Source organism: Dermatophagoides farinae, chromosome 4, assembly GCF_024713945.1.
Source record: "Dermatophagoides farinae isolate YC_2012a chromosome 4, ASM2471394v1, whole genome shotgun sequence".
Taxonomy (NCBI): domain Eukaryota; kingdom Metazoa; phylum Arthropoda; class Arachnida; order Sarcoptiformes; family Pyroglyphidae; genus Dermatophagoides; species Dermatophagoides farinae.
In genome coordinates, this window is record NC_134680.1 from 3919280 (window position 1) to 3933366 (window position 14087).

Below are 14087 nucleotides of genomic sequence, written 5' to 3' on the forward strand. Positions count from 1 at the left end.
TAGATCCGCGGTTAACGATAGCCTATTTGCGGGTGATGGACTATTGTTTCATTCAGTCATTCAACAAAAAAAAGAAATGTTTATTGTTGTTGTTGTTGTTGTTTTTGTGGCTGTTTTGTTGGCCAATTATGCAAATTATGGAAACATGATTAATGCATATACAAGTCATGGCCAACAGCAACAACAAAGTCGACAACTACTCAATCCATTCATTATTATGATTATAAATTTTTATACCTATTGTTAATTTTCAACAAATGTTGTCCAACAATTATCGTTTAAAAGAAAATTGGCTATAAAAAATATGTTGGAGCCACAAAATTCAATCGATGAAAATGATGTAATTGTTAACAAACAAAAATATCTATCATTGGCCGAAAAGATACGTCAACGATCTAGCCAACATGCTTATGAGAAATATGATCGATTCTTTTCAGTGGAATTTTTTCCCGCACGTACGCCTAAAGGTGCTTTGAATTGGATTCGACTTGTCGAACAATATGCTGATGGTGATCCATTATATTGTGATATAACATGGCATGTTGCCGGTAATCCTGGTTTGGATTCACCAACGTCTTCACTAACGATGGCCAATGTAGCACTTAATTATTGTCAATTGGAGACAATGTTACACATAACATGTATCGGATTAACATGTGAACAACTTGGCAAACATTTGGAACGTGCCAAAAATTATGGTATTCGTAACATATTGGCCTTAAGAGGGGATCGACATGGTAAGTGTGTGATTAACTGTCATATATCTCTGTGTGTGTGTGTGGGATTTTTGCCAGCCCACATATTATCTTTTATCATATTATCAAGTGATAAGACTGCCTGATATCTGACAGCTGTCTGTTCTTCTTTTATTACAGAGGATTATGACATCAATGATTTTCAATATGCAGCTGATCTTGTTCGATTTATTCGTCATCATTATGGACAATTTTTTACCGTCGTTGTTGCTGGTTATCCGATACCACATCCTGAATCACGTGATAAACATCATGATCGTCAATGTTTGAAGAAAAAATTGGATGCAGGTGCAGATTATATTATTACACAGTTATTTTTTCGTTGTGAAGATTATGTTCGATTTGTAGAGGAATGTCACGCAATCGGTATCACAGTGCCGATCATTCCGGGTATCTGTGCTATTAATAGCTATGAATCAATGCTGAAATTTGCTGAGTTATCAGCTGTTCCAATACCACCGGAATTATTACGTCGATTAGAGCCAGTACGATCTGATCAACAAGCTGTACAAGAATTGGGCATCCATTATCTAACCGATCTTTGTCGACAACTATTGGCCACAAATCTTTTTCCGGGCATTCATTTCTACACATTGAATCAATCTTCCATTATGAAAGTGATCAAAAATTGTGGTTTATGGCGAAAATATTCAATCATACGGCCCTTACCATGGCGACAGGCTTGTAATTATCAACGTATCGATGAATCCATTCGTCCGATTTTCTGGGCAAATCGCCCAAAAAGTTATATTCACCGAACAAGACAATGGACCGAATTTCCCACGACCTGTTGGTTGGTAAATTTTTCTATGGATCTTGATCCATGTTTGGTAAATTTTCCATCATACTTGAATTCAAATTTATCCGCCGATGCAAAGAAATGTCTATCAGAGTGTGAAAGCATCGAACAGATTTACATTCTTTTTAATCACTATTATTCACTGATGAATTGGTCGACATCTAATCATGATAAGAACAATAATGATTTTGTAAATGGTGGAAAATCGCAACTATCATTACCATGGATAGATAAAATTGATGGCCAGCATATCGGTTTGTTTCTCCTTTTTTTGTTAATTGGTTAAGTGATTAATTTATTTTTCATTGATTTTCGGCTTTTTTCATTATATAGAGTCATTATATCGACAATATGGCCAGTACATATCGAAAGGTTTAATGGTTACTAATTATCTGCCTGCCATAAATGGACAATGTAACGATTATAGTATTGATAGTATGATCCCGTGGTCCTATGGACACCAAGCAAATGGATACATTTATCAAAAGGAATACATTGAATTTTTCATCCATATCGGTCATTTATCTTTTTTACAATCATTGCTACTGGATATAGATCATGATGAGATTAGTTTTATGTTATGTAATCGAGATGCAAGTATCCGATTAACAAATTGGTCATCATCGGCGGAACAATTTCCACTTGTGATTACATGGATAAAATTCATTAGTAAGTACATTTTTTATTGCTTTTTTTCTTTTCAAAATAAAAACTAAATTTAAATTCACATAAACACACAGACCAATTACGACCGGTTTATATAGCCGACATAAAAACATTTGATGTATGGCTTAATGAAACCTATTCACTGTTGGATACATTGATCAATGAGACACCAACGATAACTACAACAAGTGATATGGATCAAAAAAATATTAGCAGCAAAGTGTTGGCACATGTTCGAAATGAATTCATTCTAGTCTGTTTGATTGATAATCGATTTGGCCATTCATCATCATCGTCATTTAGCCAGATATTCGCCCACCTTTTTTCAAGTGACTAAAAAATGAGACGTCATCATCACACCATTATTGTTATCAGGTTAATATGAATGGATGACATTCCAATTTTTGTTCCATTTTCAGCATAATCGATTTGTTTGTCAAATCAATTTTTAATGATTTAAACCATTGATCGATTCTTGATTGAAAAATATGGACAAATTTATTGGGTACAGTAAAAGAATAAATAACGTATGATTCATTCGTTTGGACATTCATCATTCGGATCGTATAATTACGTAACATTTGATTGGCAAGACAATTACCATTATTCATTGTACGATTACAATAGATGATTGGATAACCAAGTAGAATGCCCGTTATTGCACATAGATCCCAATAATGGCTACTTGAATCTTGTAACAAGTGATTGCCAATATGAATAATAACACATGGTTCATCATTATTTCGCTTGTTAACATTATTTTGGCTGACAAAAACAAGTTGATCACGAATGTGTAGGAGGCAATATTTTAGGCTATGCATTACATTTTTCTCTTCCTTGTTCTCGACGTTGTTGTCATCATTTTGGTGTTGAATAATTTTAGGCTCATTCAATACAGCTGAAACGTCGATCAAATATGTATAAAGTGGATGATGAAAGACGTCTTTATTATTATGGTGATGGTGACAATCGGATGCATGATTATTGTAGCCATGAATCCAAATGTCGAGTTGAATTAATGTTAAATTAATGTTCTCGATCATGTGTCGAATGTTGCCATAGAATATAACAGGCATTGTTGTTTGTTCATCATCATCATTACTGTTAGATGGTGAATGTTGTAGTGATAATTTTACTACATTCAATGAATGGCCATTGTCACCAATCATAATGGGCCAACTAACACCACCAAATGAAGTAGGGCGACAATCTATATTTATCTCATCAAGTATACGGTAGATTTGATGACAATTTTCCTCCGACAAATCCCAAATATATGATGCTTTTAAACCCAAACGAACGGTTAATATTTCCAACCATAAACGTTTCCGATGTTTCTGTGCTTGTTTATACTTATTATTATTATTGCGGGATTGCCATTCCATATTGAGAAATCACCGAATGATCAAAATATTTCAACAAGAATGATCAACTAGAATCATCAAGGACCAATGGAAATATTTCATAATCATTGATGCGTAGTACAGGTAAAATAAAGAGTAGTTGCTCTAATTTTGCTGATGATTAAATTGAATATAATGATAATGATAATAATTCGATTTATGATTCATAACGACGACCATAAATGAAAAATCGACCTTCGACTTTAGTAACAAAATTATATATTATATATCGACAAACAAACACAAACAAAGGGCTTGTTATGGCCCTGTCATCTGTCATGGAAAATAAATCTAATTTTACAAAGAACAAGAAAAAACAAATTGAGTTAATGATCTTCAAGTCATCATCAATGATGCTAAAACATGTTTATTGGCCAATCCGTAGTTGATAATTTATCCAATTAATTAACGACACGTTCTATATGAACGGCATTGAAAAAAAAGTGAAAGCAAGAAAAACCGTTGTCTGTTGTTGTTGTTGTTTTTGGCATCGCATTTGCAAACATTGAATATAAAAAGTTCGTTGTCTCTCTCTTAGTCAGTATTTCAAGCAAAAAAAAAATGTTTGCCCATGTTGGGAACCACTCTTTAGCCAAATTTGGATGATATGACTTTATTATTACACATTCACATCATTCATTCATTCACACACACACAAACAAAATTAAATACATTGGCCTCTCACCACCATTTGAATCACATTCGACTCTAATTCTGCATATATAACAAATTAATGTTTTTGTTGTTGTTATTGTCAACAAATAAAGTATTTTGAAAAAAGCTATCCATTTTTTTTTGTTACTAAAATCATCATCACGTTATATTGTGTGTTTGGTCTGTATTACAATTTTTTTTTGCTATTTATTTTCAATCATTAACCCATTGCTCGCCAATCGCCATTATGATTTTATATTTCGACATTTTCTTCATTCAAGCATTTTCTACGTCTTCCATACGGAAAAAGTGATTTCTTCCATTCACCACCTATATGAAATTGAAGAAAATTTGCAGCCATAAAAAAAGAATAAATATTTATTCATGTGTCTGGCTGGTGAGATGTTCTAGTTTTACATATACTACAACAACCAGTCATAAGATCGACGAGAAAAATTGTGACAAAAAAAATGTGATTTCATCATGATGACCGCAAAACAAAAAAACTGATTTTGTTACCAAAAAAAAAATTTATGTTAATTTAAATGCTTGCAGCTACTACATTATTATCGTTTTGTTGTTGACATGTAAAAAATTAATCAAAAATATATAGACAAACAATATGGAGTCATTGGATGAATTTCAAATACTTGAATCAATGATTCAAAAGGTAAGTCATCTTGTTTCCATGAGTATTGAATTTTAATTCGAAAAAGAATCAATCCAATCCAAAGTCAGAAGAATCATTGAAGCGAAATAAAAAGGCGCCACCATCGCCTGATACGAAATCAAAAATTGAACCAAATCTTGATGATTCGAGACAACAAATGGAATTGTTACAGAATATCATATCGAATGAATTGGCTAATCACGAAGAATTGAATGATCGAAATAGACTAATAAAAACGCTTTGCACACGATTACATCAAGCATTACAGAATAATGAAGAGATACGAAAATCGGAAATGGCCATCACGCAGCAACTACAAGATATGAAACATGAAATGCAACAATTCTCAACAATGATGTTGACAACGACGACGACAAAATCCAGAGCAGCAACAATAAACACAAATTCTTCCAACATAAGCGTTGACAATAAAAATGATGATGCAGAAGAATCATCATTGGAATTATGTCGAAAACAAATTCTAAACCAAAGTAGTTTTCTAAGTCAAATTGATTACAATCATATCGATATGTCCAATTCGGCTTTTGATTGTGATAAAATCTCGAATCATAATCATCATCATCATCATCATGATAATGATCAACAACAACAACAACCAAATGTACAGATGTTGATCGATCAGATTCGAATGTTGGAGAAAAAAATTGAAATGGAACGTCATTCATATCTGGAAGAGAATGAACGTTTAAATATTGTTATTGATGAGAAACAAAAATTAATTGATGATTTATTGCTCAACAGTGATGAACAGATGCCCATGTTAATGAATAAAAAAATATGTGATGTAGTTGTCGATCCAAATAATCCATTACAAGGGTAAGTTTGTTTTTTTCGTAATTTTTTTTCACACATTTCATATTCATGGAGAAACGCCGATAGTTGATGAGAGTAGGCGTGTGAAAGAGAGAGATAGAGAGAGAGAGAGAGAGAGAGAAAATGTGAATAATTTTTTTCCCCTTTTTGATAAAAACAACAAATTAGTAGCCTCTACGATTGGCATATCGAAGAGGAAGATGTCAACGAAGATTTAATTGACGATCCAATCGATGTTCACATTGATCACGATGATAATATTCGTCGACTGGAAATGTCGAGCAATTCGTAAGTTTTACGCACTCACCCTTCCGGTGTATGGTCTGATTATTGATTGGAATTTTTTGCTGAATGGAATGGCTGTATGAATGATGATTAACCGCTTTTGGCTGATAATTTTTGCATTGACTCATGCTGTAATTTCATTTGATTAATAAATGTTTTTGTTTGTTACAACCAATAGATACAATCGACAGACCGACAATCGATTATTAGTAGTGCTATCTGATTTGGTTAAAACATTTTTGGACACAGAAAACGATATACAAAAACAGCTGGAAACGTTGGGCTTGGAATCGAAAAATGGCCAAGGTAAATGTTCACCAATGAAAAATGGTCATGCCGATGATTCCCTGGATCGTGGTTTTCCTTCACTTGAACCTGATCAACCGGAAAGATTGCTTATGTCGACCACTAGTGAGATTGCTACATTTGATTTACTTTGTGAAGATGGACCAGATCTTACCACACCATCTGAATTGATCTATAGTAATCCGTTAAGTTGTTCAACTACGATCGCCGGTTCTGGTTCGACAGCTATTGTTAATGGCACACAATCGAATGATATCGAAGATGATGTTGTACTTGGTGCCAGTCGTCGATTACGTTTAGCCGTTGAACGTGTTCTAAAAATTCTTGCCGATACGTTGGAACGGCAGAAACAGGATTTCGAAGAATTAAGGCGACAAAAAGACGAATTACGGATGGAATTTCAGGAAGAATGTCAACGTAGTGATAAATTAACTCGTCAGTTAATGGAAAAAGAACAGTTGGTGAAAACGTTGGAAAATGAAAAGAAAATTCTCAACGATCAATTGATTGATTTTAATGAAATGAAATTACAACAGCAGTGTTTACGCGACAAATTGGAAGAATTTGAACGTGAACGTGATCGATTTGTAACGGATAATAAACGTTTTGAAATGGAACGAAAATCATTCGATAAAGGACTACCTCAACTACATCAGAGTAAGTCATTATTGGATCATTGTCATCCATCGATTCACATTATTATGCATGCTTGTTTCCTATGTTTTTCATGTGGGGTGGTATGATGTTTATAACAAAAAAAAATTCTTCACCATTATTTGGATACTTGTGGACCTTTTGATTAATCTATCCATTCCTATCGAACTGTGAACCTACAAACTTTTTATCCAAACTTTTCAATTGACCCACTCATTCATTTTGAAACCCTACAGAAAAAGGTATCACATTTAGTTTATGTTGCCTAGTTCATCTAGCATCTTTTAGTCTTAGTGTTGGTTTCATAATCTTAATAACTAATTGTCATTTTTTTTTGTTTGTTCAAATAGAATTATTAAATGAAAATGAGACACTTAGTCGTGATATTCGAAATTTACAACAAGAGAAAAAGAACCTCTTGTCAAGGATCAACAATCTAACTGCCGAGATGGAAGGTATTCGTTCGGAAAAGGAGCTGATTGATGAAAACAAGAATGCTGAATTTGAAGAATTACTATCACAGCTTGATGCTAAAGAAAAGAATCTAAATTCATTGAAACGTTTCATTGATGAACAAACACAAGAACGTGAAATGGAACGTGATGAATTCAACAAAGAAGTCACCGGATTAAAAGATAAACTGAAAGATATGGAAAAATTGGAAAATAAATTGCGATCACAGTTACGATCGATAGAAAATCAAATGGCGATGCTGACCGATGATGGCAAACAACGTGATGAACAAATCGATGAATTAAATAAAACGATTAAAAATCTGAATCAAAAGTTATCTGAATCAAATTCAACAAAACGCCATCTGGAAGGTGAAGTTGAACGAAATAATCGAATTGAAAAGGATCTACGATCCCGGCTGAAAAAATTATCCACCGTATTGCAAGTCAGATTGAACGATGAAACCAATTGGAATGAAGTGATTGCCGCTATCGATCAATTTGTCTTGGCTAAATCATTGCAATCATCGACAGTATCACCACCGGCCGTAAAAGTTTTTGGTCTTCGAAAATCGCAACAAAAAACTGCCACATTGGATGATAATGATTTAGACAATTCCATATTTACGACAATCAAATTGATGGATGATAGGATCAAAGATCTGAATACGAATGTTGAATCATTACAAATGACAAATGATCAGATGAAAAATGATTTACAAGCGAAAATGGAACTGATTGATCGATTGGAACAGCTAAAACCAAAGGTCGAGAGTTTGGAACGGAATATACAAGAGCTAAACAAAACGAATGAACTGCTGCAACAGGAAATCAATGCTAGCCATATGAAATGTTCAGAATTGAAAGTAAAATTAGATTCATCAGTCGATATACAGGAATTCAAACATATCGTACAAGAATTACAAGCTAAATTGAATGCCGAAAAACGACAGACTGAATCGGTGGCAATGAAATTAGAACAAGCGAATCGTCATGTCAATGATTTGACGGAAAAATTGGATGCTTATAAGAAGGAAATCCGTTCGTTTAAAGAATTGCTTAAATCTCATGATCATTGTAATACGAACAATAATAATGTGGATAATAATAACAGGAGAGCGCCGGATAAATCATTCGATCGTCGAAATTCAAAAGATTTGGCCCTAGAAATGGCCAAAATTAATGATCAGCTTGAGATGAAAGATAAGACCATCTCAATGTTGGAAAATAATATTGAAATTTTTAAAGCCAAACTGGAAACCACGCAACAAGAACGTGATATTTATCATGAACGACTTAAATCGGCTGATGATTCGAGAAACAAAATCACTATTTACGAAAAGAATATGGAAAAATTACGGCTGCAGAATAAAATATCAGCCGATAAAATTACTTATCTAGAATTGGAGATTCAAAATCTTCGGAAAAAGATTGAATTATTGGAAAAGGAAAATGATCAACTTAAAATGGAAAATCAGAAATTGATTCGACAAAAACAGGAAATGAATGCAGCAGCTATGTTTACAGCTGCCGTTGATTATGTCGATACGGCTACCGAACAAGATTTAGTCATTACCACCAATAATAATAGCCAACATCTGAATGGATTCGAAAAAATGAATCATATTAGCTCAAATAATCTTTTGATGTTAAAAGTTCGCCGTCTATTAACACAGAAAGGTGCATTGATTTATCAGAAAAATTATCTCATCCATGTGTTAAGTAGCTATCAACGTACCGAGAATGATACGCTTGCATTGTTGGCCAATTTCAATAATTCCAGAGGTAAGTCTCATTACTCAATCTTATTGTACAAAAAAATATAATCTTTGATTACACCGATAGATGCCGATGAAGACGATGAACACGGTAATCGAATGCGTGGTAAATCTCGTTTCCGTTCAGTGGTATATGCATTGATTGCTATAAGTCGAATGCAATTCATGGTAAACGTTTGGCAATGTCGTAAACGACAATTATTGTTTCATAAAACTGCCAATTCGATAGCTGCATTACAGAATGTTCCTTTACCACCACGACAAACAACAAAAGATGGTAAAGGCCATTTGTCATCATCATCATCATCATCATCATCTGTACATACAAGTCCATCACGACATCATGCTATTATCAATGTATCAAAACAGGTCAACAACCATCCAGCAATCAATTCGACACTCAAAGATTATGTTGATCGATTACATGTAGTACATGAAACATTGGGCCTTTATACCAACAAACGTTTATAAAAAAATAATGAATTTGTTTGTTTTCAATATTATTTATTGTATTTTTAAAAAAAATCATCCAAAAGAGAAAATTAAATTTTTTTTTTACTCATTAAGAATTTTTTTTTGCATTCTTTTCATCGTTTCACAAATGAAATAATAAAATGAAGGAGAGACAAAGTTAATATGTAAACAGAGTGAACAGCAGATACTGTATGTTTTTACAGAAGGCGGTTGTTTTTTTTCATTTCATTGTTTTTTGTAGATTGATCCAAAAAAACAATTTGGTTCATCTAACATTGAATTTTTTCTCCAATGTTGTCTGTATAATGTTAACCATTTCATGTTTCACATCATTCGGTACCAGATCTTTGGCTTTAGGCGTTATACGTTCAACAAATGCATCGACAGTGATGTTATCAACACCTATTTCGGACAATAATTCACGGCAACAAATTGTGACTTTGTGTTGCCAATCATATGCTTTTAATTTATCATTGAGAATTTGTACTAAACGATCACGTTCACCCGATTCGACCAGATAGCGATGAGCATCACGACGAAATTTCGTTTCTTCATCTTCAATATTTTCAACGTTCATTTTGTATTTGAATTGAATGTCGTTAACAAATTTAAATGCCGGCTTTTAATTCAAGAATTAAAGGATGAAAATTTACAAATTGAAAAATTTTTTTTTTGACAAGTTTGCAGCACATGGATTGTTCATAAATGACAGATTGTCTGTTAGGAAAAATTATTGTTTATTTAGACATGCGTCTGCAGCGCGCTCAATTTATATACATACACACAGAAAAAAGTGAGGTATGTGAACTTGCAGGGTAAACATTGAGCATGATTAACTATTTTACAACACATGTCATGTCATTTATGAATAGTAGAATCGAATATCCGTTTTTTTTATTGTATACAATAGCCATTCATCATAGTGGACACCCATCCATCCACTCAATTATCCATCATCATCAGTCATCATCATTCATAATTCAATTCAAATCTTTTTTTACAAAAAAAAAGAAGAAATTATGGACAATTGAATTTCAATCAGATTTTTCTTCATATTCAAAGACAATAGAAATGAAATGGTGAATGAAAAAGGGTCACCATATATATCTATAGATAGAAAGCGATTTACGTTCCTATTTGTTTGGTTCAATTCAATCAATTTTATTTTATTTTTTCTTGAATTCAAAAATCAAAATTCAATTCATCATGACACATTCATCATCATCACTGTAGCCAAACAACAACGGTAGCAATTGTAACAACCGAGAAAAAAATTAATCGAATCGATCATCGCCCATTATCATCATCATCGTCGTCAATCGATATAAAAATCAAAAAAAAACTGTATGAAAAAAATTCTCATTTGAAAAAAAACGTCTAACAATTTTTTTTTTTACTGATGATGAACAATAACAACAACAACGTTTTTACAAGATAATATCAAATCAAAATAGTAGTCGTAGATTGAAAAGAAAATCGGATCAATCAGTCATTCACTTGATCGATTGATTGATCAAATGGATGAATGGTGAATAGACATTTTGTTTGACAATAATGAAGAGTGCTATTCTTTTCATATATTTAGTTTTTTTTCCAACAAAATAACAGGTTGATAAAATCGTGTATGAAAGAAACGAAAAAATAAAAAAATCCAGAAGCTTAAATGCTTTGTGTGGATCTTGTGATCAACGAATATCTTTTGACGATGATGATGATGATGATGATGGGAATGAACCACAGATATCGCGCGATGAGATTATAACCAAGAAGAAAACAATTGATCGAATCTTTTTTTTCAAACATTGATAGTTCAAAACATCCAACACACACACACACATTCATTTATCAAATTTCATCTCAATTTATTTTATTTTATCAAGAAATGAAAACAAAATTCAATGATCAAATCAACATAGATCAAAAAAAAAGAAACAAGATTTTCTTTTTTAAAAAAACAAACAAAAACCACCACATTCATTAGAAAAAAAAATTCGTATCATGTTATTCATGTCATACATGTGTGTTGAATGTCAATTTTTTTTTATAATTCACAATCTCTATACATTAGCATGATGATAATGATCATCATCATCATCATTAATGATTTCAAAAACGAAATATTTTGTTGATAGGATAATTATCAACATCATAATCATCAACATCGAAAACAACATCAATGATCATCATCATCATCATCATTACAATTAATATGCATAAAAGTATTTTTGTTTCATATATCAAAGTGGATCATCATCATCATCATCATTACCAAGAAAAAAAATTCCCATCAGAAAGAAGAAGATATCCATAACCAGATTAGCTAATCTAACAACAACAGTAATTCAGGCTATAAGCCTCAAGTCGAAATTATAATGAAGTAAGGCATAGGAAAATAGAAAAAAAATCACCAATTTTTTTTATACCAAATGTAAGATAGATAGATAGATAGAATGAATGGATTTAAAAAAAGATTTCATCATTCATAAGTGTTGTCCACAGTTCATTTTGAACGTTTTTTTTTGACTATCAAGATTTTTATTTTAGTTTGTGTAAGTTTAATTTTTTCAATTTTTGGTGTGGTGGTGATGATGATGTATTTGTTGTTGAATTGCAAATCACATATATATCTGTTTTTAAAATTTGAATAATAATGGTAATGAGAAAGAGTAATTTGTGAATTGAAAAACAATAAGGTGTGTGTGTGTGTTATTTTGTTTGTAGGCGTTTTTTTGTAGTAGATTCATCAACCATTTATCAATGGTTTTTATGGCCATTTTTTGATTTTTGTTGTTGTTGCTGCTGTTGTTTGTTTTTTTGAAGAAAATCCTTTGCTTTCATTATGTTATTGTCGCCATTATAATCGAACATATGTCCATTATTATTTGGAGGGGTGTTATTTGATGAAGCTTCTTGTTTTTGTCGCTGTGTTTTATTTATCTTTTTTTTCACATTTTTTTGTTTATCATTATAATTATCATCCGAAGACGACGACGAAGATGATGATTCTCTTGATCCTGATGAATTAGTTCGATTTTTCGTCTTGCCATTTTGATGATCGTTTGATGAATTTTGTTTATTGTCATCATCATTATTATATTTGATTTGTCGATGACACATTGGAATATATTTGACTTTGGTCATAAACCATCTTGTACGGACTAGACGTTCAATATAACCGTGACGATTAGCATCGGATAGAAATTCATCAAGAATTTCTCTTGAATCAAATCGATACCATTTAGGTTTTAATGGTTGTGTTTGTTGATATTGTTGCATTGGTTGAGAATCCAATGGTTTTTTTAGAAATTCTATTTTTAATAAATTTTTCTTCAAAATTTTTTCCGGATCTTTTACATGTGAATGATGATGTTGTGTCGATGGAACATGTAAATGTTTTGTATTATTTAATCGTAAATTCGGTGACGCTGGAGCTGAATTTGAAACATTTGTTGTTGGTGGTGGTCGAATCTGTATCTGAGAATGATGTAAATCTTTTAGCGATTCCGAATCACCACCACCACCAGTAGAATCGACATTTTTCTTCTTTTTTATTGGCCGTGATAACTTTTTCGGTACTAATTCACGAATTTCATCCCAACGCCATTGGCATATGATTGATTTCATCTGATATGTAACCGTTATCCATTCCGGTTCAGGAACAAGAAAACAAGGTTCTTCCAGATCTTCGAATGCACGATATTGACGAATCATTTTTAGTGGTCGTTGTTGTTGACGTTTATTTGTTTATCATTCAACTTATTTCATTGATGTAGAATGTATCACGAATATATGTCAATTCACAATGAACAAATAACAGAACAATAATCAACAGAACAAAAAAAACTACAATAATCCAAGAGATAGTAACGAACACTCTGGATCGGTAGAGAGAAGCATAAATAAAATGATTATGATTTTCTCTGATTTTCGAAAGTCGGGTCATACACCATACACACAGGCCATATATAATGTGGTTGCTGTTGTTGTTGTTGTTGTATGGTCTAAATTTAGAATTTGATATGAGCTTCTTTTTTTCGTTGTTTCTTCTCTTCAATAAATTTATTTCTAGTTGAATAAATTTTTAGTTGTCGTCGTTGGTTGGTTAGTTGTCGGTTGCCGAAGAAACGATGATGATGATCATGATTGTCCGTCGGTTTTGGATTGAATTCAAACCGTATGTTTTTTTTCTATTTGACAATCACAAATATAATCAAAGCAAGTCAAACGACAGTTATATGATGAGAAAGTGGAGAGAGGATCGGTAATTTCGAATGTCAATTGGCCAGTTTCAATCTATCCATCTGTCTGTCCATGTTTTTTTTTTGCTGGTTATTCTGGCTATATAAATTTAGCTCGT

General features: G+C 32.4%; 5 protein-coding genes across 7 annotated transcripts; 2 read left to right on the forward strand and 3 right to left on the reverse strand.

The window, feature by feature from the left end:
- Nucleotides 1-82: 82 nt before the first annotated feature.
- LOC124489958 (methylenetetrahydrofolate reductase (NADPH)) lies at nucleotides 83-2774 on the forward strand. The gene is made up of 4 exons (XM_047052396.2): nucleotides 83-737; nucleotides 876-1808; nucleotides 1888-2223; nucleotides 2295-2774. The coding sequence occupies exons 1-4, from the start codon at nucleotides 305-307 to the stop codon at nucleotides 2555-2557; spliced, it is 1965 nt and encodes a 654-aa protein (XP_046908352.1). The 5' UTR covers nucleotides 83-304; the 3' UTR covers nucleotides 2558-2774.
- Nucleotides 2592-3986, reverse strand: LOC124490020 (uncharacterized). Its single transcript, XM_047052486.2, has one exon. The coding sequence runs from the start codon at nucleotides 3603-3605 to the stop codon at nucleotides 2592-2594; it is 1014 nt and encodes a 337-aa protein (XP_046908442.2). The 5' UTR covers nucleotides 3606-3986.
- On the forward strand, nucleotides 3952-9822 carry LOC124489913 (uncharacterized). 3 transcript variants are annotated; one of them, XM_047052332.2, is made up of 5 exons: nucleotides 3952-4947; nucleotides 5012-5784; nucleotides 6245-7029; nucleotides 7377-9263; nucleotides 9324-9822. In XM_047052332.2, the coding sequence occupies exons 1-5, from the start codon at nucleotides 4900-4902 to the stop codon at nucleotides 9725-9727; spliced, it is 3897 nt and encodes a 1298-aa protein (XP_046908288.2). In that variant the 5' UTR covers nucleotides 3952-4899; the 3' UTR covers nucleotides 9728-9822. The 3 variants fall into 3 exon arrangements, with proteins under 3 accessions (XP_046908288.2, XP_046908286.2, XP_075585955.1); XM_047052330.2 differs by having other exon boundaries at nucleotides 4251-4947; nucleotides 4994-5784; XM_075729840.1 differs by lacking the exons at nucleotides 3952-4947; nucleotides 5012-5784 and adding an exon at nucleotides 5956-6069.
- Nucleotides 9794-10431, reverse strand: LOC124490083 (transcription and mRNA export factor ENY2). The gene has a single exon (XM_047052555.2). It carries the CDS (start codon nucleotides 10305-10307, stop codon nucleotides 9996-9998), a length of 312 nt encoding a protein of 103 aa, XP_046908511.2. The 5' UTR covers nucleotides 10308-10431; the 3' UTR covers nucleotides 9794-9995.
- Nucleotides 10432-11583: 1152 nt separating this feature from the next.
- LOC124500493 (uncharacterized) lies at nucleotides 11584-14045 on the reverse strand. The gene has a single exon (XM_047064573.2). The coding sequence runs from the start codon at nucleotides 13439-13441 to the stop codon at nucleotides 12485-12487; it is 957 nt and encodes a 318-aa protein (XP_046920529.1). The 5' UTR covers nucleotides 13442-14045; the 3' UTR covers nucleotides 11584-12484.
- Between the last annotated feature and the right edge of the window lie 42 nt (nucleotides 14046-14087).